At 41.8% G+C, this 23,819-nt stretch overlaps 2 protein-coding genes and 1 long non-coding RNA gene across 5 annotated transcripts in view; 1 reads left to right on the forward strand and 2 right to left on the reverse strand.

The window, feature by feature from the left end:
• Positions 1–258: 258 nt before the first annotated feature.
• tbx2b (T-box transcription factor 2b) lies at positions 259–9,758 on the reverse strand. Of its 2 annotated transcripts, XM_041994769.1 has the most exons (8): positions 9,531–9,758; positions 7,590–8,427; positions 6,592–6,859; positions 5,108–5,260; positions 3,970–4,046; positions 3,698–3,867; positions 2,365–2,948; positions 259–2,026 (listed from the first exon to the last, which is right to left on the reverse strand). In XM_041994769.1, the coding sequence occupies exons 2-8, from the start codon at positions 7,946–7,948 to the stop codon at positions 1,577–1,579; spliced, it is 2,061 nt and encodes a 686-aa protein (XP_041850703.1). In that variant the 5' UTR covers positions 7,949–8,427; positions 9,531–9,758; the 3' UTR covers positions 259–1,576. The 2 variants fall into 2 exon arrangements, with proteins under 2 accessions (XP_041850703.1, XP_041850704.1); XM_041994770.1 differs by lacking the exon at positions 9,531–9,758 and having other exon boundaries at positions 5,108–5,254; positions 7,590–8,617.
• Positions 8,617–13,280, forward strand: LOC121645961. The gene is made up of 2 exons (XR_006011542.1): positions 8,617–9,152; positions 12,911–13,280. It is a non-coding gene; the product is annotated as an uncharacterized LOC121645961 (long non-coding RNA).
• A 2,287-nt stretch (positions 13,281–15,567) lies between these two features.
• bcas3 (BCAS3 microtubule associated cell migration factor) overlaps positions 15,568–23,819 on the reverse strand; it is a 446,220-nt gene continuing 437,968 nt past the window's right edge. For both annotated transcript variants that reach the window (XM_041994763.1, XM_041994762.1), the window contains one exon: positions 15,568–16,828. In XM_041994763.1, the coding sequence (XP_041850697.1) occupies positions 16,680–16,828 (149 nt within the window). In that variant the 3' untranslated portion in view covers positions 15,568–16,679. The remainder of the gene's footprint in view (positions 16,829–23,819) is intronic.

The following is a 23,819-nucleotide window of genomic DNA, read 5'->3' on the forward strand; positions in this document are numbered from 1 at the left end:
TTTCTTCACGTGACCAACAGATGGCGCTCATGTCCCACTTGTCAACATGCGTGTGTGTATGTTCGTGTGTGTCAAAAACATTGATAACTTCATTTTGAATCGCTCCATCAAGTTCTTCTCCCATTAGAGTCTATTATTAGAACAATAATTAAAGTTATACAGTGATTGAGCACAACGATTTTTTATTGAAATTGTGAGACAATCAAAAAAAAAAAAAAAAAAAAAAAGGGGGGGGTGCGGGGGGGGGGGGGGGGGGGGGGGGGGGGGGGGTGATGGGGAGATAAAAAAAATACCCGGACAACCAGCATAAACAAGATATTTCCATCTTTAAATATATTTCTGAGTAGATATGAATGATGCGCCCGTTTGGAGGAATTACTTTGAATATCTCCAGTCTGGAGTGAAATAACCTGAGGTGTTTTTTTCTTCTTCTTTCTCTCTATTCCTCTGCAGTTTGTCGATGTGGACAAAACATGGCACACACGTCCCCTAAAAAAAAACAAAAAAAAAAAAAAAAAAAAATCTGCGACGCTTCACACAGTTTTTCTTTTTCAAACCAACAAGCGCTAAATAGCTTCAATGTACAGTCTATGTAAAACTGAGGGAGGGGGGCAGGGTAAGGAGGGGGCGGGGGTTCAATTCCAAATATATACACGCTATTATACAGCCTTGAATAAATTAATACCGATTGCATATTCTTGGATCTTAGCTTTATTTACAGAAAATTTTAATTACATAAATAGTTCAGAGAGAATATTTCTGGCGTGAAATGAAAAGCGATTCTTTCTTTCTTTCTTTCTTTCTTTCTTTCTTTCTTTCTTGTTTGTTTTGTTTGTGTTTTCTCTCTCCTGCAGACGGAAAACCTTCCATCCCTTTTGAAATAATCAGACTTGCCTGTTCAGGCTCCTGTTCAAGGCTCGGTTTTGTTTAAAAAGAAAAAGAAAAAGAAATAAAAAGAAAATAAAACGGACTTGGATGCTCAAATTCTTTAAGTTAACCAAACTCCGCACATCAATTCCAACCTTTTGTGGAGCTGCAGGCTCAGATATGTATGATCACGTGATCTGTTTTAATTTATTTATTATAATCGATATAATGATCTTTTTTGTTTCTCTATTTCATGTCATCAAACTTGATTTTCATTTTTAATTTATATCTTTTTTTGATGATTATTGTTTTATTGTCAACATTGTTTCCTGTACTTTGCACATTCAGTTTGTTAATTTTTCTGATTTGGTCTTAATTTAATCAATGAAAAGTCTAGCAGGGCACCTGGTGTGTTTAGGAGTTGCTAACCCTAAAGCGAATGGATTCAGGGGGATTTTTGTCATGATGATGGTGGAAATATCCTACAGCTGAAACAGCTTTGCATGAAGCCTTCAATGTTTGTGATTTCAGTAAAGGTTAAATATCATTACATAGATTATATATTTTTGTCTACCTGCAGCTTTTTGTTCCAAAAAATATTTGAATTCAGCCTTCATCAAACATGTTCAGTCAAATCATCATCTCAGTCTCTGTGATGTGCACTTCCAGTCCTCTGGTGGCCAAATCTTCATCCCAGACACAGTTTTAATCACTTAGGAGAGTCTGCATTTGGAGAGGGTTCTCTCTGGCCCTCCAGGCCGCTGACCAGTCTCTGGATGCTCTGCAGCTCATTTACAGAGTCTTTTATGGAGGTTTTGGGAGATGCAGCCCTTATGCTGGATCCTCCTGTCTTGTGGTTGCTATGGTGCTCTGGGGCCGGGCTGGTCTCCCTGCTGCCAGGTTTAGAGGACTCTGAGCTCAGGTTGAGGCTGCCTGGCAAGCCGGTGGTGAGCAGGCTGGAGCTCTGGGGCAGTGACACAGGGAGCTGGTAGGGATTGAAGCGGAGGCGGGGCCGAGATGAGCCCAGGAAAGGGTTCCTGGTGAGGGGGCTGGAGGTGCTGGCAGCTGGGAGAGCTGAGGCTGAGGCTGCAGCTGCCGCTGCTGCCATGTAGGTGTAAGGGTACGGGAAAAGACCTCCAAACGGAGGCATGGGGATGCCCTGCAATATGAAAAAGGAAAGAATCAGAGTCAAAGTTGTAAAGGATACTATTTTCATATAGTTGTCACAATAGTCTTTTTGGAAAAATCTCCTTTTGGAAAAGATCTGGCAGGCAGATCTTAAATCAGGCATTTTATTCCACAGATCCAACATCATGTTCTAATGTTTGCTACAGATCCACAGAAAATGCATGCATTTTTACTTTAGTGGTCACAATTACTTCCAGGACTGATTCAGGCCAAATAAACAAGCTAACTTTCCTGCTTTGCTGATATCAGACGAGTGCTACAGGTTTAGAAGCGAACCAGATCATTTTCTGACTGAATGGTCTTCCTTACCTGAGAGGCGAGCATGTGCTGAGACAGATGGAAGGGAAAGGGGTTAGGGGTTCCTCCTGTGCCTTGGGCTGAGAGGCTGCCACTTTCCAAACCACTTGCTCCGGATACAGAGGCCAATAGATGCCCCATGCCCATAGCAGAAAAAGCTCCAGGGGCCATAGCAAACTGCCCAGGGTGAAACAACAGCGGCGATCCGGTGTTCAGAGGATTAAAGAACTGCTGACTGTGAAGGCCAGACAGAGCCAGGCTTTGTAAGTGACCTGGGCTGAAGTGTGAGGGGCTCTCAGTTTGGACTACTAGAGGGGAGAAGGTGTCCTTACTGGCACCAATGCCTCCAGAATCTGAGTCCTTTGTCAACGCGTCTGTGGTGTCCTTCCTGTGCCTGCTCTCCACTTTGTCCTTCTCAAGGTTCCTTATACTGAATATGGCGTCGTCCTTCTTTTCAGCACTCGGCCTTTCCCTCACTCGCTCCTCACACCTGGAGCTGTAGGGGGACACGGGTTCTGTTCCTGGGCTGTTGGAGCCTGTGCAGTGATCATCATGATGCTCCAGCTCCTGCTCACTGTCTGTGCATGTTTTCTCATCTAAAAAGGGCAAATTTTAAAAGAAGTGTCAGCAGCTCCCTTCACAAAAAAAAACAAACAAAACAACAACAACAAAAACCAAAAGCTTTAACCTTTTTCAGATCCTCCCAATCATCTGGATATGACAAGTTTTTCATTATAAACTATTTTTTGTCAGTTTGTCATGTTTTGATTGCAATCACTGAAAAAAATTGTTTTAATTAAGAAGAAGTTGCATTCAAACCTAAGATTTTTTGCCAAATTGCTTTAGTTTAACAAATTGATGGAAGTTACGCAATGAGGTCAAATGGAATTTTAATAGTGGTCCTTCTCATAATTACAAGTGCAACAATTTTTTTATTGAAATTGTGAAACAAGCAAAAAAGTTGGGAAGAAAAGAAAGAAAAGAAAAGAAAGGTGCCCAGGTGCAGCATTGTTGCTGAACTCCAACAAAAGAAAAGGTGATTTAAAGGTGCTGCAGATAATTAAATAATATCTTTAAATTAACTAGTACAAATGCACAAGTAATAAACTTTTTAAATCAGGTTGCAAAATGATTAAAACTCTTAAAATATATGCGACAGGTTTGCAAAAGTAAAAATTACAACTTCATGCAAACATTTAGTGTCTTCCATTAAATTACAGCCACATTTAATCCCATTTAATGATTTAAGGCTTATGTAAAAGTGATTTGCCCACAAAATTATAAGTAAACATTAATTCCTGCCCATGTAGGGCCAATCATGTCAAATAATAAAACTATTTCCTACCTCGACTGGGCCTGCTGAACCTGAGCGGGCTAGTACCGGCCCCCAGCGGCGAGTGGACCGAATCCCTGCCGGCTGGAGTCTCACTGGAGGAGGCGTCCGAGTCCGCGCCCTCTCGGTCCACCTTGCACTGGTCTTCATACATCCGCAGAGACGGCATGGTCAGCTGCTTCCTGAACAACAACAACAACAATATTATTATTATTATTATTATTATTATTATTATTATTATTATTATTATTATTATTATTATTATTATAAAGACCGTTTTGTACCTTTTCTCCCTCCTTCCGTTCCCCGTGTCTCTGAATCCTTTGGCAAATGGGTTGTTGTCAATCTTCAGCTGTGTTATCTGTCAAAAATGCAAAGAAAATATGATTTTTATTGATAAATCTCCACTAAAAACACAAAGCCTTCATTGTTGGTGTCCTTTTCCTCCTATAATATAGTGTGTGTGTTTGGATTAAGACACACACACACACACAAGATGCTGGCAGGAGCCGCCACTGGACGTAATTTGCATTATTAATAAAAGTGTAAATGTAGGGCGTTATTCTCATCGGCCCCTGGAGAGAAATCCTGCCACGAAATATTCCAGCATGGCGGCCCGGAGCCCTCCGATCCCCAGAAAGAGAAGCAGGGTGCCATACATGAACAGATGACTATCATATCAATAATTAAAAATGCGGTTTGGATCACTGCTGCCATCTCGATATGTCCAGATGTGTACTGTTTGAACAGGGAGCCGGGAAAGGTCTGCATGGCTTTGGCTCCTGAGGGGCCTCAGTGGCCCTACATAACAACACGCTTCAGGCATTTCCAGTTTGAGCGGACTGTCTTGCAGCATCTGTCCACTGCGGCTGCAGGCTGCGCAGCTTTTAAACGCGCTTTAATCGATGGTGACTGTTTGCCATAAACTTTTACAACAAGGAGACCCCCGTCCCCCTGGACACAAGCCCCAATTAGCTTCACGGCGCAGGATAAAGGGACAGAATGACGGCTTGGAACAATGACATGAAATACCTTAAAAATGGTTAAAGTAACCGCTCCTTGTTGTTTTTTAAGCCAAAATAAAATCAGTGTCATGCTTGATTCAGCATCACAACAAACAAAACGCAATCTCTGCAATTTATACGCCCAATTTATCCACTTTTCTTCTTTCTAACAGACCATTTAAAGCTCAGAAGCATCAGAAAACACAGCATTAAATCACCTATTTAAATTAATCGTGAGATATATCAGCGGTAAAAAAGCATGAAGTGGGACATGGGAGTCCTCAGCAGGGAAATTAGGCGACCTACAAAATCAGATTAAGTCTTCAGGGTTTGGTGGCGGGGGAGGGGTTGCATGTTGCACATTTATTATGCAAACTATAGCAGCCATATTAGAGGCCGTCGCGAGAGGGGGACTCACCTTGTCGTTCTGATACGCCGTCACGGCCACGAACTCGGTCTCCGGGAACACGTAGGTCCTGAAGGTGCTGTAGGGGAGCTTTAGGATGTCGTTGGCCCGGACTATGTGGAACCTGGGCTGGTACTTGTGCATGGAGTTCAGGATGGTCTGGACCAACACACACAAAAACGCATAGCTTTGGAGTGAATATCAGCGTGGGGGGGTTACCTCTGTTTGGTGTTAAAACATAAATAAGCTGAATATTTTCAAATCAACCTGATGCTGCTATATGCTAAATAAAAGAGACAAAAAACAAAAAACAAACACAAAAAACAAAGACGACAAGACAACACACACACACACACACACACACACACACACACACACACACACACACACACACACATATATATATATATATATATATATATATATATATATATATATATATATATATATATATATATATATATACACACATAAGCCCCGATCTAAAATTTTAATTGTTTTCTTTAACCAACGGTATAAGAAAAATACGGAGAAAATCTAAAGTAAATAATTTAAAAGACAAAGCAGCAGTAAATATGACACATTGAGTTAATTCCTGGCAAAATGAGAAGATATAGAGTTAATCTGTTAAACAAGACACAGATGCAGCAGCAGAATTAAGGCCTGCAGGTACGAAGAAATCCTCCCTTTCAAATTATTTAGACTGATATGTAAATGTTGAATTTGTTTGTCTGCCAGTGCGACGAACTTTGTCACATATTCGCTATTTGCTGCAATGTTCTTTATGTTTATTATTATTAAACAGGGAAAATAATGTTAAACAGGGACATAGTTTGGATATATTTAGAGCTGGAGGGGATGTCAGGGACGTCAGTCGGCAGACATTCACAATCATTTCACGTCATTTCTCTCTGACCCGATTTGATAATACACCACTTAATCCTCAGCCTCGCGAACACACATTTTTTCTTTCCTTTCCCCCCTAACGCAGTAAAGAGGATCCATCGCCGGACTGTCCTGAGCTGACGCAGCGCAGACTACTGCTGCGTCCCGGGTTGGAAACAAGGTTTGAAGGCAGGAGCAGAAAAAAGCAGGCTGGTAATATTCTGTGTCGGCTGGTTTGTCAGCGGCGGTGCGAAGTCAAGAGGCAACAAAGTGGGAACATGAAGGTGTCTCCACTTTACGAGCATATTTTCTATTTAGATTTTAGAATATTTTGCATTCATTTAAAGAAAACAAAAAATGGCTTACTTTGTCTCCCACGTAGAAACGTAGTTTTATAATATTCCAGATGTAAGTTTAAACTGTTTCAACTATTTAACTTTTTCCTGATCAAGATCTTGCTGAAACAACGACTCTCCTCCATATAAAATAAAACCTTTCCCTCTGTTTAAATAATAAAATATTAATAATAATAATGATTATTCCCAGTTAATGCCAGCTACATGAGGTGATCCAAACAACAAAATATAAAAAACATCAGCTCAGTTACTTACAAATCCGTGTTTGTCCGAGATGTTGTTGGTCAGCTTGAGTTTATGGAAAGCAACAGGCTTGGCCATCCACTGCTCTCCCGTGGCCGGGCTGTCCGGGTGGATATACATCCTCTTGGGCATCTCCGGGTCGGCCTTTCCGGCCACCATCCAGCGGGAGTTGTGGAACTTGTAGCGGCAGTCGTCCGCCGCCACGATATCCATCAGCAGGATGTATTTGGCTTTTTTATCGAGCCCATTTATTCGCACTTTGAACGGAGGAAACATCCTCCTGCAGAGAGAAACACAAGGAGTCAACGCGACTCGAAAAAACACCAAACACATTATCAAGCAGCGTCTGCACAAATCTGACAAAAGAGGCACCAAAGGTCGCAGAAAAACACGCGGCGCTCTGACGCGTGGAAATATTATTGTCTGATTTTATTCTGCAGCTCTGCTCGCAATTAAGTGAAACTATAGTGTGTGTTTATGTCGTCTGTGTGTGTGTGTTGTCCAAGCCTTCCACTACAAAGCTGAACAGTGTATTTATGACCACAGAGCTTCACGTCTCTGCTTTTTGAACTGACAGCCTGTTTATAAAATCCAGAAGCTGCTACGTCTCCACAGAGCGCAGTTTGGAAGATAAAAGCTGATAACAGCTTTAAGCACATTCTCCCCCAAAATATTACAAATATGTACTTTCATCTCTGTGCGAGCGAATTGTTGGGATGGCAGAAATAAAATATTAATTGGTTCGGTTTATGTCTTAAATGTGGGACTGGAATTCGAGTTAAAAACCAGGCAGATTGTGTTTAATCCGTGGGAAACATCGTGTAGTTCAGGTCTGATTCTTGGTGGTGGAACAGACTAATAATCTGTGGGAAAATCAGCAGCGTCTGGTAAAGGCCTGACGCACAGGATTCCGTTTGATTGTGGATTTCTTTTCTTTTCTATTTTTAAGCGGCTTTCAATTTGTTTTTTTTTTTTCTGTGCCTCTAAAATCCATAATAGTTCAATCTTACCTTCCGGACTTGGTAATAACCATCTCCGTGCCGAGTTTATGAAACTGGTCCCAAAGATCCTTGGCTTCCAGTGTTACTTTTGGGTCATCGTCCACTTCCTCCTCGGGTTCCAGGCTTTTCATGCTGCGGAGATGAGCCGCCTGATGGTGGCTGAGGGCCGGGTGGAGCCCAGCCTCCGCCGCCCCAGCCAGGCCGTGGTCCGGGATGGGCTTGGTGAGTGCCCCGGGAGGCAAACTGAGCGCCGGGAAAAAGGAAGGCTGCGCAGCCGCTAGAAAGGCGGACATGGGGAAGTCGGTCGGCCGGTGTGCGTGGAAAGGGTGATAAGCCATTGCAGTCCCTGTAAAAACTGGATCTCTCATCGGTGCATCCACAAAAACCGAAGTGAAACAATGGATATATTTTAGTGGTATTTCCCCAGACCTGGAGCCAGTGTAGATCCGCGCTTCGCGAGCTGTTAATTTCTGCGGAGCGCTATAGAGTCCAGCGTCTTGTCAAACACACAACGTGTTGTAAGGGTGAAGAAAAGTGCTCGGAGTTGCTGCCGATGTGCTTTTCCTTTGGTTCCTCCGCTGGGTCCTTCAGCAGAAGCGGCGATGTGTCGGTGGAGTCCGGCTGCGCTGTGTGCCTCTCAGAGAAAAAAGCTGTTTCTCTGCTTCAGTCATCCCACTCTGACTAAAGAGATGTGGCCCCGTTCACTGCAGATCTGTTACTATCTCACATGTCCTTCCTGCCTCCATCCCTAACACTAATGAACCAAGCCCCTTTGATTGCTGATTTTACGCTTTCTGGACCAATTGTGGGCCCCTATAGGCGTGGTTCTGACAGCTCCGGCCAGACTCTAGGAGAGGAGGAGGGGGACAAGAAGGTGTCGGAAGCATTAGCAGTAAGAAAACATGTCAACAGAATAAAATATTAACCAATGACAGGAAAGATCGGGAAATCCCACCCCCATTTCCAAGCCAAACACCGGGCCAGCCCTCAGTTCTTGGCCGGTGGAGGCATCACCTCTCTCGGTTTGCGTTTTTACAATGTCGCCTCCGGAAAAAGCAACCTGTCCACAGACTCCCTGTCTAAATACTCACCTTTACACAGAGGAACAGCTTCTTCACATTTAGTCTCTGTCTTTTAGAACAACTCCCGACAGTAAATCCACGACTCGCATTTTTTTTTTTATTTTTCATTTCTTTCTCTCTTTTTTTCCTGCTTTAATTTTTATTTTTCTTTCTTTTTTGGGGTCGCATTCCGGGGAGATTAATTTCAGAATGCTGCTGCTCTCTCGGTCGCGCTGTATGATAACAGACATTGTAGTTAAATGTGTCGGCAGTTTTGACGCTGAGGCTGCGGCTGCGTCTGGCGGTGTGCGCCTCAGCCTGCTCCGGCTTTCCCGGGCGAGATAGCCCGTTTGTCCGCGCGCTTCCCTGATCGCGCTGCCGGGAAGGCGGCAGCCGCAGCAGCTCGAAAGACTGGAAAAGACAAACAACAAAGCTTCTTGGAGTGAGAGAGAGAAAAAAACTTGAGGAAATGAATGAATTTTTGAGAGAAAAATCAGAGAGAAAGAAAGCGGTGAGTGTTCACTTCGATACAAACTTCACAGTTTCTAGAACGTGTTTAGACTGACTGCAGGTGTGTTTTACTTCTGTCTGATATTTTCTAGTTTCTATTTTCACATGAAGCGATGCGATGACTTGATCTAGTGCTCAGTGTGAGCTGAGAGCAGGCCGTGGTGCCGTGTAATCTCCGACAGGTTGTATTTAGTCAAAGTACGGACAGTGCGGGACTCTGGGAACCACCGGGGGAGGGGGCCCACAGCTTCCATGCACAGCTCCTTCAGAACAACCCCGCAGCTCCTGATTAACTCGGACTGAGTTTGTTAAAGAGCCGCTCGGCGCCAGTCGGCTGATGCGCCACCATAACAACGATCTCTTGTCTCTTCATATTTACCCTGAAGTCTTGCATGCGCGAGCCCCTCCGGCCCCCATCGGCAGCCTCATCTGCGGCTCCACTTTTTCTGCCTCAGTCATGACTCGGTGTCAGATGTAATTTTTACTCTCTTTTTTGGATAAACAGCTGCTCTCTCGGTGTGAAGGAAGGAGCGGGCTACAAGCGTCACTTCGACCAAACTGAAACAAAAAGTGATAATCCCCCTGAATGTGGTTGTCAGACACAACTGCGTATTTCCTCTGAACCCCTGTAAACGTAGCAGCGTCTCTGCTGCTTCCGCTGACAGTCGTACAAAACACTTACTGCCTATAAAACACACACACACACACACACACACACACACACACACACACACACACACACACACACACACACACACACACACACACACACACAAATCTCAATAACTAATATATAAAATGTCTCTAACACACTTCATCCCAACAGAAGACTCACAAAAACAAAATGAACCTTCGGCTCCAATCAGACAGTTTTGCAAAAATAAATTATTTTACGTTCTGAAAACGCGTCACTAGCGTGTCAAATGTTCACGTTCTGTGATTTAGGAGCATAAAAGTTTACATATCTTCACTGTGTTACACACTTGTTGCTCGGCTTTTGTTGGGCTGATACAGCCATGCATAAAAGAATCAGCAGGCCAGACAGGAGCTAAACAAAAGCAGAACCGAGCATGTAGCCCACTGGACCTGGCTGGATGAAAAGAGCCTCTACAAGCTCAGAGAACATATTAGATCAGACTGAAATCCCTGGAGAAAGAGCTGCAGCTCAGACATCAACAGCAGAGTCAGTGATAATGTGAAGAGTTTTTAAATTTTATTTGGGAAATGTTTGGAATAATAAATACTAGGGGACATCAGAGAATGAGGAATGATGAAGAATGGCCTCATCAGAAATTGTGGTGTATATTTACATTAATTTGCCCCTGCACCTGACTGGACTGATGCTGCATCTTCAGACGTCTTGTTAGAATTTTTAGCTGCATAAAGCTGTAATGAAAAAGATGAAAAAAAAAAAAAAAAAAAAAAATAGAAAACTTAACTGGATAATTATATCAACAATGCGTTTGCAGATTAGTTACCATTTATTTGTTCTGCGCCTCCAACTGTACAGAAATCTTCATTACGCGTGATTTAAAAGTCATTAAGTCGCAGGAGGACTGATCCAAGCTGCGGATTCTGGGGGCACAGCACTTACAGATTAACACGTCCACTGTGTTGGGATTAATGAAAGCAGACAGTAAAAATGCTCCTTAGATTTGTTCTTCAGCCACGTGTGTATGTTGAGGATGTGAGAGAATCAGAGATCAGCAGTTATGCAAAAAATGAACAAATTAAGAACTTTTTGAGGGGACAAATTTCCCTCTGTGCTAATGATTTGGATAATCTATGGCACAGAAAAAATTATTATCTCATGATCTCTGGAAATGACTGAGAAAAAGCAGATTTGGAAGCTTAAATATGAGACGTTTAATTCACGCAGTGTCATTCAGTTTTCACGTTACGCTCCTTTTTAAAAATGAATTAACTGGTCGCGTGACCCTTTCCACGCAGGAAGTTGACCACAGCTTCTTCTTTTTCTTTCTTTTTCTTTTTGTTTCTTGTCTGCGTCCTTGATCTGTCCGCTCAATACAACACAATACATCGGCAGATGTGGAAGTGTGCTTAAAAAGCGTCTTCCATCCCGGTGATTCGAGCCAAAGACGCTCTAATTACAACTTAACCGGACAGTTTTGCGCCATATTCGTCTATAAGCCAGTATTGTTATTTTTCTTCCTCTCCTAGACATTGTTCCCTTCTTCCTTTCATCTCTCCATCTTCTCCTCCCATCTCTCTGCATCATCTCTTCGGCTATATTTAGCGGCTAGACTGAGGCCTTGGCGCCAGACCGTTTAAGACCTGTCAAAGTCCCTCATATTTCCCCTTGTCACATGGAAACCCGGCGACCAGCGGCCCTCTCCTCCTCCTTCTCCTCTTTTCCTCCTCCTCCTCCTTTTTTCTTTTCCTCCTCCTTCTCCCTCCTGCTCCGACTTTTGCAACTACCAGCAGCCCTCCTCCTCCTCCTTATTTCCTTCATCTCTTCCTCCTCCTGCTCCTTTACAGTTCTCTCTGCTCGCTGAAACATATCTGTTCTGAGTTGTGGAAAAGCAGAATGATTCCTCATACCCTCCCTAACTGAACGCAAACACGCACTTATGCGCAGTCATGTCATTTGGAGCAAAACTGACGAGATGCTCAGGTTAATACCTAATGCAGCACAGTGCTGCAATAAAACAAACATATGACTTCATGACAAATCCAATCACGTCCTACATCCACTCAGTCCGGTTGCTTGCCAGCCCAGAAGCTGGTTTAACTCCTGCTTTCCCAGTCCGGCACGATCACCGCAAACAAGGGCTGGAGGTGCAAGTGGCTGAAAGGTGGAACACCAGGTGGGGGCGCTATGATGACCCAAGGGAGCAGGGGAGGGGGGTGACAGAGCTGTCACAGTAGCCACAGATCGTGGGTCTGAGGAAGTCTGATCCTCACAGAAACTCAACTCCTTCCATCCTGCTGAGGTGAGGTGGCCGTTCAGCGCCTGACTGGGATGAATTCTAGTCACCGTGGAATGACACCGGCTGCTCGGTGTGCTCAACAGTCAGGGACGTTTGCTGCTTAGATTAGCCACAAGTCAGATCAATGCGCAGGTGACTGGCAGTGCGCGTGGAAGTGTGTGTCGCCTTATTCAGATATAAAGTAGCCTACATTTAATAATAAATAAAAATGTTTATATATGACAGAGACACTTTAATTTACATTCATTCATTCAAACAAACAAAAACAAAACTTCATTTTGAGCATAAATGTCTTTGATCTGTTCCCAGCTCTTTTCCTTCAGTGTGTGTGCGCACTCGTCTCTCTCTCTCTCTCTCTCTCTCTCTCTCTCTCTCTCTCTTTATGTTTTCCATGTGCGTCAAATTTCAAATAAGATAAAACTAATTCGATCCACATTAATTTCCTTGTTAGAATCACATTAATCTTTTACGTGTTTGTCCTTTCTGGACTCACAAACTTCAGAAATCCTCGAACCAAAATCCTGAAAATAAATCTGCAGAAAACAAGAAAAATCTTTTCTTTTACTTTTACGTTTCACTGAGTTTAAACGATGGACATCTAAGAGAAAATCTCTCCAAATGTGTCAACAACTTCAGGAAAGTTCCTTCACGATGTGTTTGGGTTTTCAGTTTCATCTAACATCTTTATTAAAAATTGCTTTTACTAAGAAAACATTAGAGATTTTTTTAAAAACTTGAAAAAAATAATGTGATTGAGGTTACCATTTCTCCCCCAGTTAAGAGCAGAATGGTGTATTGTGTTTTGCAGATGTGTTGCAGCTTCGGGAACATTGAATGAGAGGAGCAGAAAGTACCTGCAGGCCTTCTCCTACAGGAGCTCCTTCAACATCTCCAGCTACATATGAACAACCCTCATCAGAAAAACCTTTAAGCTGCGATTTGAGTTGTTTAAATGTTATTTAGTTTGTCTAATTTATTTAATCTCCAAAACACCCGGATATGTAATTATCTTTTATTAACTATAGGCTATACAAAGAGAAAAATATTTCAAATGAACCAGAAACAGCGACGCACTAAAAAGTTTGGTCGCGACGACACGGCAGGATCGAAAATAATGTTTTCTAAAAATGTAAATTAATTTCAGTCTTGTGATGTCGCAAAAAAAAAAAAGCGGAGAACAGAAACATGGCACCAGGTTCTGCGCCAACATCCGACTCTGCGCCAACTGTTCAGTAATTTCTAGTGATGCTGAATCTAAACGTTTTTAGCCCCTAAAAAGCGTCTCAGACATCCACAGGTGTCTGCGGGAGAACTGATGTGCGACAGTTTTATTCCAGCAGATTTTCATCTTTCAAAACTGAATCGACGCTAAAAATCTTTATTTTGTTCAGAAACCAGCAGCAGAGGCGAGAATAAAACCGTCTGCACGTTGCACGCGCTGCACGATTCATTCTGATTCAGTTCTTTTAAAGAAAAAAGTCTTTAAAATAAAAACCTGAATGAAATTCTGAGACGACGACATGTGTTTTCTCTGAGAAATCTTCCAGGAAAGAAGGTGGGTTGAGTGTGAAGATGGTGTGATGGTAAAACATGCAGACGTCCTCTGAGGTAAGTCAACACCAGCGAGGCTAAAATTCATCTTGTTTACATGCTGCAAATGAAATAAAATACAATCTCTGATATTTGAAGCCATTTATTGAGACCATGTGTTGTCTATTCAAATATCAAACCTTCATGTTTGTGTGGATGCTGCTGAAATACTGAAATATGTCAACTTTCTTTGTTTCAGAGGAATTTATGTGCTATTATAGCTGTCAGCTAATACAGCATCTAATTTAGTCAAAGTGGACAATCTGTCATATTCTGACCAACACACACACACACACACACACACACACACACACACACACACACACACACACACACACACACACACACACACACACACACACACAAACATATATACATGTAATAAGGTATTGTTGAGATTAAAATTACTTAATCAGATTAAAATCAACTTCTGGCACTTAATTTAAAAATACTGAATAAGTTTAGAGACATTTAGTTTTAAACGATGTCTTCAGCAGGGAGTCTACGTGAAGGCTCATCTGGTCGTTATTAAATTAGAAAGAGTGGACGATGGGCATGCTGCGTTATACACAGCTGGAAATAAAACAGCTTTGTTTGGTAAATAACCAATTTCAGCTTTAGCCTGCTCGCCTGCTGACTCTACAAAGGTTTTTCTTCTACAACAAGCAGCTCATGTTATAACCATGTTGGCTTGTTGTGTTAAACCGACAGTTTTTTTAAATCTTGAGGAAGCTGCAGAAGCTCTCCAGCACAGGAAAAGGTCTTCTCCTCATACCTTAAAAATAGCTGCAGGTAATCCGCATATGATTAATAAGTGTTTGGTTTTCTGCTGCAGTTCTTTTGCAGAATGTTCACAAATTAGGACTCAGCAGCAAGCCTTCTCCCCCAGCTCTGCTGCTGGCAGGGGGTCAGCACTTTGGACCCAGACACTTTGAAGTTTGCTATAGATTAGCTCCATTTCAGGCACCTGATTCTGTTATCCAGAGTGACTTGAATCAGGGAGATTTACTGTTTTGTGCAGTGACTCAAACAGGACACAGCTATTCATGAGTTAATGCTGAAACATATCGCTGCATTTCTCTGTGCACTCATCTTATGTTTAATTATTAGAAATGATTAAATGCACCAACATATTTTAAACTGAATGGATGCTGTTTTCTCTGTGTGGAAAAGAAATAAAACATACCGACATATGTTTGCTTTGCATTTATAACGTGAGCTTTTCACATCTATGACTGTTGTAAAGTGTTTTTGAGAACATGATGAAATAAAATAAGTTTGGTTTGCAGAGTGCCGTTTCCTTCTTGTTGCATATTGAAGTTTCCTCTGGTTGAAGTGACAGAACACATCCTGTCAGCTGGAACTTATTTCTGCTTTATGTGCTGCACAGAACTAAACAAACATATTCTGTTCTCCAAGCTGAGCTCAGAGCAACTTTATTATAAAACAAACGTGAACAAGAATATTTTTCTTCGCTGACCTTTTGGGCCGATGTCATCTTCAGCTGTGGCAGGTCCAGGAGCCTTTTCAGATTTATGAGATTAAATACATCATTTAAATTTTCTCGAAGGTTTTACATCAAACATTTTGCTTATTGTTTGTTTTAAATCTGAAATTAAATTTTTTATCTTAAACTTGTGTAACTTGAGCTGATTAGCAGCAAAACAAACATGCCCTCTTATTTTCTTGACTCTCAGAACAAAGAACCAGAGTCAGCCGTAAAAAGTCCCCTTAACAACACTTTACTGCCTGTTAAAAAATATGGTACTAATTACCAGTGGTACTACGTGGTGATGGTCACCACCGTGGTTGAAATGGGAACAGAACATTAGGACCAATCAAAGAGGAGGGAAAAATAAAAACAAGCAGTTTCATTTCATCAACTTTTATTAATGCATGAACGCTGCATGAACGCTGGGAAAAGAAGTCAGTATTTTATAAATCTAATCTTACCATCAACAACAAGCAGTTCCTCTGAATTAGTAGACTGATGCTGTTTTCTGTTCAGAGGGCGAGCGAGGCAGGACATCCTGACATGCAGACAGTTTAACAACACTCAGACGTGTGGCATCACGACCTACACTCTCACTTAGGAGAAAGTGGATTCTTTTTCCAACAACTGAAACATTTTGCAGCTCACAGTAAAAGCTGCAAAAGTAGTACATGTATGGAAAAATCCACGTCTCTGGAACTTCACACAAACAAAGAATTTGGTCAAATGCTGCTAATGTACAAAATACACAGACGGGCAGCAGAATCTTTACTGCACACAATTAAAATCTATGTGGAAAAGCTGAGCAGGGAATATATCTAAATAATTTTAGAAACATATCTCAATTACTCTGTAAACATCTAAATTACTTTTTCAGTGTAGTAATATTGTCATCTCATTACTGCATCTTTTGTCAAATGTAATTACATGAAAATCAAAGGCATGAAAGAAGCAAATTCAATCAAAAACATTTAGCGTGAGGCCATGAGAGCAGCGCCGCACACGCACTGGGAGGGAAAAGGAGCTGCTACACATCACTGGCTGGAATAAACATTTCTTTCTTCCTCCGCCGGCGCTCCCTTTCTTATGGCTCATTCAGACAATAGGCACACCGTTAAACTTCAAACACAAGCCAAGAAAGATGGCGGCCGAGGGAGCTGCAGAGAGGAGAGGACAGCTGGTCTGGGCTCAACAACAAGGTAGCAAGCAGGGTTAGAAATAAAAACAGAAGAAGTTCCTCTCCTCTTTTATCTAAAACTAAACTTAAAAAATTAGTTTTTAAAAGCGTTTCCACCCCAACAAACACAAAAGGACTTTCACTTTTTTGGAATGATTTTGGCTTAAAAAAAGAGCAATTTAAAATAAATCTACACAAAACCCCCAGCCTTCACAATCCAACAGCAGAAAAAAAAAACTAACAGTGGATGGAGAAGCAGAAAGGCCGGTGGGATGCTGGGTGGACAGGTGGGCTTGTGGGCAGAGGAGAGGCGGGGATTTATTGGAAGTTGGTGGGAAAGAGGCTGAGTGGCTGGCTCTCGTTGGTGGGCAGAGGGGAGCGGTAGCCTTCGAAGTTTCGTGGGATGCTGCCACTGGTGGAGCCGGAGCTGTTGCTGAGGGTCTCGATGCTGCCCTCCCTCTGCAGCTCTGCAGGGATGGAAACACAGAGAGGGTAGAGTCACATCAGCAAGTCTGCTGTAAAAGCAACAAACTACATCACAGGATAATAAAACAGCAGATCAGCACACACCACCTCTGACTAGCTCCTCAACTAAACTCAAGAACTCAACTCAAGACAACTTTATTAATCCAAAAAGCTCAATTCATTTGTAGCTCACCCACATCCACATGCACATCAGTCAAGAAACAAACAACGGCCCATGTCAGCTCCAGCAGTCCCAACAGATAAAAAAAAATAAATAAAAAAAATATAAATAAATAAGACCAGAATAAGCAAAAAAAAAAAAAACCAAAAAAACAAAAACAAACAAAAAACAAAAAAACAACTAAACTAAAAGTCCAGAATAAAAATTCCAGTTAATTAAAAAGACAGCCTGATGGCTGAAGGGAAAACAGACCTGGAGAAACAATTAAAGGAAGCATGGTAGCAGCGACTAGAAGGCAAACTCCCCAGCCTTAATGTGACGGGGTTGTCTGATAATTGTGATGGCCTTTTTAACCCGGGACTCCCAGACAGAATTCACATCTCTGTCTGACTCCAGTTATCTTCGAACAGACCCTTACAATGTAGCTCAGGTTGTTCCTGTCCTCAAGAGTCCATAAAACCAAGAGATGAAAGAAGGTAAAAGACTTTAAATAAACGAACAGTAAAAATTGCATAAAATGGATGAAGAAACACTGAAAGCTTCCTCAGTAAGTAAATTCTTAGCTGACTCCATTTGACTACAGACTCAGCCTTAACATAAAATCTCAACTTATAATCAAACACAGAGCAAAGGTCTCAACAACCTGGACGTCTTCACCATGAATGACGTTTGCTCTGTGATCACCGCTGCTTCTGAAATCAGTGATCCTATCCTGTGCTGTTTCAGTGTTAATATCCAGACAGTTATCATCACACCCGCTAACAAACTGGTTCAAAGCAGGACCAGAGACAGGAGGACAGTGTCATCAGAACGTTTAACCAAAGGTGGGTTCTGGGAAGGTCTGTAGCTGTCTGTGAACATGGTGATGGCACACAACCCTGGTGATCAGTGTTTACTGGACATCAGACCATTAAGGAGCTGCTGAACCCCAACCCTAAGACAGTTTAAGATAAACATTAATAGATGATCTGGGAGTTTCTAATGGATGTGGGGCTGTATTTTATAAGAAGACTGCAAATAACAGCTTGGCATGAACCCTGGGTTCCTCCAGATGTTCATACACAGAATTTAAAATAAACAGCTTTGTGTCCTTGACTCCTTTGTTAGGCTGATATGCAAAGTGCAGTGGGTCAGGCTTATCCTCAGTAAAAGAAACTACAATATATAGGTATAGATATATTTTTTAAATCCTTTCAAATGATTTCATGACCAAGGATGTGAGTGCAACATGTCTGAAATCATTAAGATCTTTGGAGTGATTTGTTTTGTGGATAGGGATAATGGCAGAAATCTTCCAGATGGTTGGAATCTAAGATCTACACACCTCTGAAAGAGATTAGTAAAAATTTCACTAAGCTGAAGTAATTATGGGAATGAGTAAAGTAATCCTAGGAATGAGTGAAGTATTATCTGAGGAGGAACTGTGCTACAGTAGAAGGTAAAAGTGAACCTGGGCAGGTTTCCAGGTGTTTTAATACACAGGTAAATATCTCAGGAAGCCATCAGCCGATGATGATGATGATGATGATGATGGACGCCTCTAACAATGGTCAGAGGATCCAGGGATAGCCCCACATTCACCTTAGAAACACCATGAGGATCCAGAAAGAAGTGAAGCACAAGATAGTCTATGATAGAAAGAGTAAATCTTTCACTATAAAACCTCCTTCATCTCCATGGAAACCAGCAGGACCTTCATGGTTCATGTCAATCAGAGGCAGAGTCATAGGAGAAACGTTAGCAGAGTTTTTAAGCTGGAATCAAACTTTTCACCACAAACAGCAGCAGGAAGACCTGGTTTCTGGTTCTGGCTGCTAGCTCCAGAGTTTCTGTCCCACCGTGATGAGACAGACGTCTCTGGAACCAGCAGAGTCTCTGCTTTCATACGACTCCTGGTTTGTGTGGAGAAATGATCAGAAGCTCTAAGTGGACAGAGCTGTTCTCATGGTTTCTTACATTCACATAGAACCTGGGGTTTGAAGTGTGTTTGGTTTTAATGGCGATGCTTGGTGGAGTCTTTTAGCTGAGTTTCTCCTGTCATGTTGCTATGCTACATGTTAGCATTGCTGCTTCCTGGTGTCTACAAACATCTTCTAGACTGTGCATATTGCAGGTTCTCATCAAGAAAAGGTTTAATGCTGCATGAAGAGTTCCTTTTTGTCACCAGTGTGTTTAATGTGGGAGAAACCAGCAGGTGTGAAAACCTGAGTGACTGTGACAAGCCTAACATTAAAAAGAGCCAAACCAGGAACTGGAACCCCGGTTCTGTTTATTGAATCTGATCCACAGCAGCTCCAGGACTTAAAGGGTCTACTTCTTGCATCCTCAACGTTCTGGTAGAGTCCAGGCTTCAGGACAGGGGTACCGCTTGGCCCAATACGGGTTGTGGGTAAGCTGTATATATATAAATATATATATATATATATATATATATATATATATATATATATATATATATATATATATATGTACACAATTTTGACGTTTTCATGATATGGAACCAGTTTAGGGAGCCTGAAAATGTTTTTAAAAAATAAAATAAATAAATCTGCTATACAACAATATTTTAAAACATATATCCCTATAAAAAACAGAGCTACTTAGTACCTGCTGGCCCATGTACTGTGGTTTTGTGAGGTCTAGTGGAGCTACAGTAGTGGAGTTTTTCATGTCTATCCTGTCACCTGGATTCTACCTGCAACATTAGTAAAACATGTCTGAGATACAACGGTGCAGATGACCTGCCCCTAAGAAATAAAAGAACTGTGGTGTTTAAATTAAGATATTAGAAAAGCTTTTTGCATGACGTGAGGAACCAGTGGGCTAATTTATAAGATTATAATCTTAGGACCATCCTTCTCGATTTCTCTTTCATTCTCAAACAACCAGCCTAAAAGCTGAATATGTCCCCTTAAACCGAGTATAGTTTGCTACAACAAGCACTTCTCAGTCTTCCTTTCTCACAGCTCTACCTTCAGTAAGGTATAAAATAAGACTTCTGAGCATTATCTGGGTTAGAGCAGTCCACATCTGTGTGATTGATCCACAGTGTCAGATAAAATCAGCTCATCCTGGACACGACCAAACTCCTCCATCGTTCTCTGGGTGACACAAAGCATTTCCCTGACATGTCACGCTGCTCCACAGCCCTCCAACATCCCTCACTGCATACTGACCAGGCTGCTCCGGTCAGGATCCCTGCATAAGGAACTCATTACTGTTATTACATGCTGTAAACCATATCCGTCGATATAAGGACAGAATGGCGTGCGCTTAAGTGGCAGCGCAGTATTAAGACTGTGATGCATGTAGTGTATTGTGACGTCCATCAGTCGTCTGGCTGTGTTTAATCTGCTGCCTGGCTGCTCTGCTGACGGGGGCTGATGCCCTGGAATCAGGCTTCAGCTTGCATCCATGACAGAATACAACCGTCATCTACAAATTGGGAGGAGAATTTTGGTAATAAATGTACACGAGAGGTTAAAACATCATTGTTCAGGCATGCTGTGGGTAGCAGACTGAGGAGAGAGAATCTAGAGGGATGTATTTGTGCAGAATCTTGCAGCTTGTAATGAATGGCTTATAAAAAAAACAGTGTTAAAGAGATTTTTCTGTTTTTAGTATCTCAAACTTTCTCAGGTTAGTGTTCTAACAGCCTGCACCAAGAAGAAAAATAAAGGAGAAATAGCTGCTTGTTCATGCAATCTGCTGCGACCTACAATTTCACTACAGTTATTTGTTTTCACTGATGAATTTTTACTGATTCTTCCTGCTGTTTGGGGTGATTTTGAACAGCTGTCTGTCAAAAACAAACCACACAGGAACAGGAATACTAATTAACTTTAAAGTCTTTTCAAATTCATACCACTCTGACATCAAACCACAGCGGAAGTTTAATATGTCCCACAGATGTACAGGAGCTGGAGTGGATCCCGTCTCTGTCACGGGAAGTTCAGGAAATGGAAGCTTCTTACTTGTAGCTCAGGAAACCTCATACAAACCGCTGTGTTATTATCCCGGCAAACATGCCATGTGCCACACTGCACTGTTGTCCCAGCCTGATGCCAGCTCTGCCCCCCCCCACTTTAATTCCCCAACACCACACAGGGCTGATACACTGCAGTAATCCTGAGCAGAGGTGAGCACTGCCCGTTCATACTGCTTAGGCTCAGATAAAATGAGGATTTACGGTTGAAAAAGCTAATAGCTGCTAGTTTTACTGCATAAAAACACCTTTTGTTTCTCATCTATGTATTCCATTTACTCTCCTTTGTGATCTTTTAGATATTTTTGCTTTATTATGAGGTAAAGGATGACGAGCTCTTTTCCACAGACATTTTTAATAAAGATAGCTCCAGTACCTTTAAACTTTATTTATGTGATGTTTTTACTGCAGCAGTAACTTTTATTCCATGATATGGGATTCAGTCATATTATGCATGGTATGACTGAATTTTTTTTTTGCATCTTGAAGGAGAACTACTACACATTTTGTTGTACCATGTGCAATGACATTAAAGGCATTCTTATGCTGGGAGAGTATGCAGGTTGGGGTGCAAGTGAAATAAAATATTGTCTATACAGGGTCATCATTAAGACCTTATTGGACAACAATGGCCATTATCAACCAAACAAATTTTATATCTTCCATAATTATTGACGCATACTGCAGCAGTATGAGTCATCTGTGATGATAGCTGTCCCGGTCACGGCTCCAGCCAAGCAAAGGCAGTGCTGGGGCGGCTGGGGGTCCTTGAGAAGAGAATCCCCAACTAAATGTAGCTATGCTTGATTTTACCCAGGTCTAACACCTTAATTCGTCATGTAAACTTGTAAAAGTTGCTGTTAACTCGGCCCCTTCCCGCTTTCTGCACCACTAACCATGACCGCCAGCCCCTTGCTCTTCCTGCTTGCCTTTTTGCCAACCCCAGCTAGCCCAGCTGGATCTGCTGTTCACTGTTGCAGTGTTATTGTAGGCGCTGTAAGCTGCTGAACACCCAGTAAAGCCCCAAAGGCCCTTTCTAGTGCTGCCTAATCCACCTCATTGTGTGACGCCTACCAGCTATTCAACAAGTCTTAACCTCTCACGCCCCCGACACAATCCCCTACTGCTCTAATGTTGGGGATCTGTTCCTCTGGGGCTGACGTCACAAGGTAAAGTAATATGGTTATTTACAAGGTTGTTTTGTACAACGTGATGTGTAGATAATGCTGGGCTGGAGGGAGGCCAACAAAGAAAGGGAAACTACTGTAGGCTTTGGCAGATATGGGCTTTTTAAAGATTAACTGATCTGAGTCCACTGACCAATATTTCCTATTATTTGGAGGCAAAACTTTCAAAATATGATTTCTAACAAAAAAAGAAAGATTTTTATTTTAAAATATGAAAGCTTATAACACAATCTAAGAGGAACCATGTGGGCGGCTTCATTCTTGGGAGGTAAAGGAATATTCTGGTCATTAACCCTTAAAACTCCAGGCCTTTTTTTGTGTTTTCTATGTTTTGTCCTCTTGTTTGTTTTTTTAATGTGAAACTTCACAGGAGCTGAATCCTTTAATCCCAGTCAGCAACAGCAACTCACATTACCGTCAATCTAAGCTCTCTGATTGGTGGAAAGTCTGACAGGAAGTGGCTTCATCATCATGTCCAGGTCTAAATAGAGGTCTCTTAGCAACATAGTAGTGATGGTGATGTTTTTATGGTGAAATGTGGTAAATAATGCTGTTATCATGGATCATTGTGGATTTACCAGATAGAGTCTCTGAATAAAACTACATTTAGTGGCTGGATTTGAAAAATCCTGGACATCGTGGACAAATCCTCGATAGAAATGCTTGGAAAACTTCTGTATATCACCTAAAGGGTAGCTATCCATCACAGTTTACCCCACAGAACTACACACTACTGTTGCTGAGACACTGGTGATAGGAAAAGTGATAGCATTCAGGGAGATCTAGCAGAGTTTTAAGAATTAAATGTTAGTGAAAAATAAAAGCTACTAGCAAAAAAAAAAAAAAGAAAAAAACGAGCTCTGTTTCCAGGTATCTGCATGTACAACAGATACACTTCACAGTCATTCTGCTGCTGGAGTTGACTATCTGTCTGCTGGGACATCACTGACGGCCAGACATCAAAAGAATATACAAGTCAACACAAGATGCAGGGCTGGAAAAAAGCTATCAGTGAAACAACAGCGGATGCCTAAGCTTGAGATAACAGAAAGGTTTTTCAGGCCAGACTGAGGGGGCGGGGTGGTCAAGGAGGGACATTTAGCTTTGTTTTTTCCAGAATTTGACACATCTTCCAACCCAGCAGCAAGTTAAAGCCTCGTCAGCCAGTGGGACATACTGAGGGAATGGTCGGAAACTCTCCAGTCTGCACCCTCCGCTATGAACAGGCTTTAATCCTCTTATACTCTCACACAAACACACACAGATGCCAGTATACACACTTTCATTTTCATACAAATACACAGCCTAAATCTACTCTCAAATGGAAACTACAACAAACAGTGTAGCTGGAGCTGAAAAAGTCTCATCGACACGTCGTCTCTGCTCCACAAACTAGTTAAATTACAGTCTTATTTTAATCCTATCCATCATTTCTACTTATTGGTCATGAAGAAATGCTGAAATCAACAGGATGATACTAGTAGAGCATTATAACCAGGCAAAAATAGCATAGAAAAGGCAAAAATAGCATGAAATAGGATAAGCAGGTTTTTAAATCTGCTGTCATTCTGTATGTCAGAATTTTCCTTTCTTTACTGGCCCTTTTTCAACCCTTGGCTCTTAGGTTTCTCTGCAGTGAC

The sequence above is a fragment of the Melanotaenia boesemani genome, chromosome 9 (assembly GCF_017639745.1).
Source record: "Melanotaenia boesemani isolate fMelBoe1 chromosome 9, fMelBoe1.pri, whole genome shotgun sequence".
Taxonomy (NCBI): Eukaryota; Metazoa; Chordata; class Actinopteri; order Atheriniformes; family Melanotaeniidae; genus Melanotaenia; species Melanotaenia boesemani.

Bases quoted from the DNA above. Each gene is read 5' to 3' on its own strand.
- tbx2b (XM_041994769.1), bottom strand. From the start codon at position 7,948: ATGAGAGATCCAGTTTTTACAGGGACTGCAATGGCTTATCACCCTTTC. The intron at 6,860-7,589 runs GTAAGATTGAAC...TTCTCTCTGCAG, and splicing joins GTTATTACCAAGTCCGGAAG to GAGGATGTTTCCTCCGTTCA. The intron at 2,949-3,697 runs GTAGGAAATAGT...TGCCCTTTTTAG, and splicing joins GTTCAGCAGGCCCAGTCGAG to ATGAGAAAACATGCACAGAC.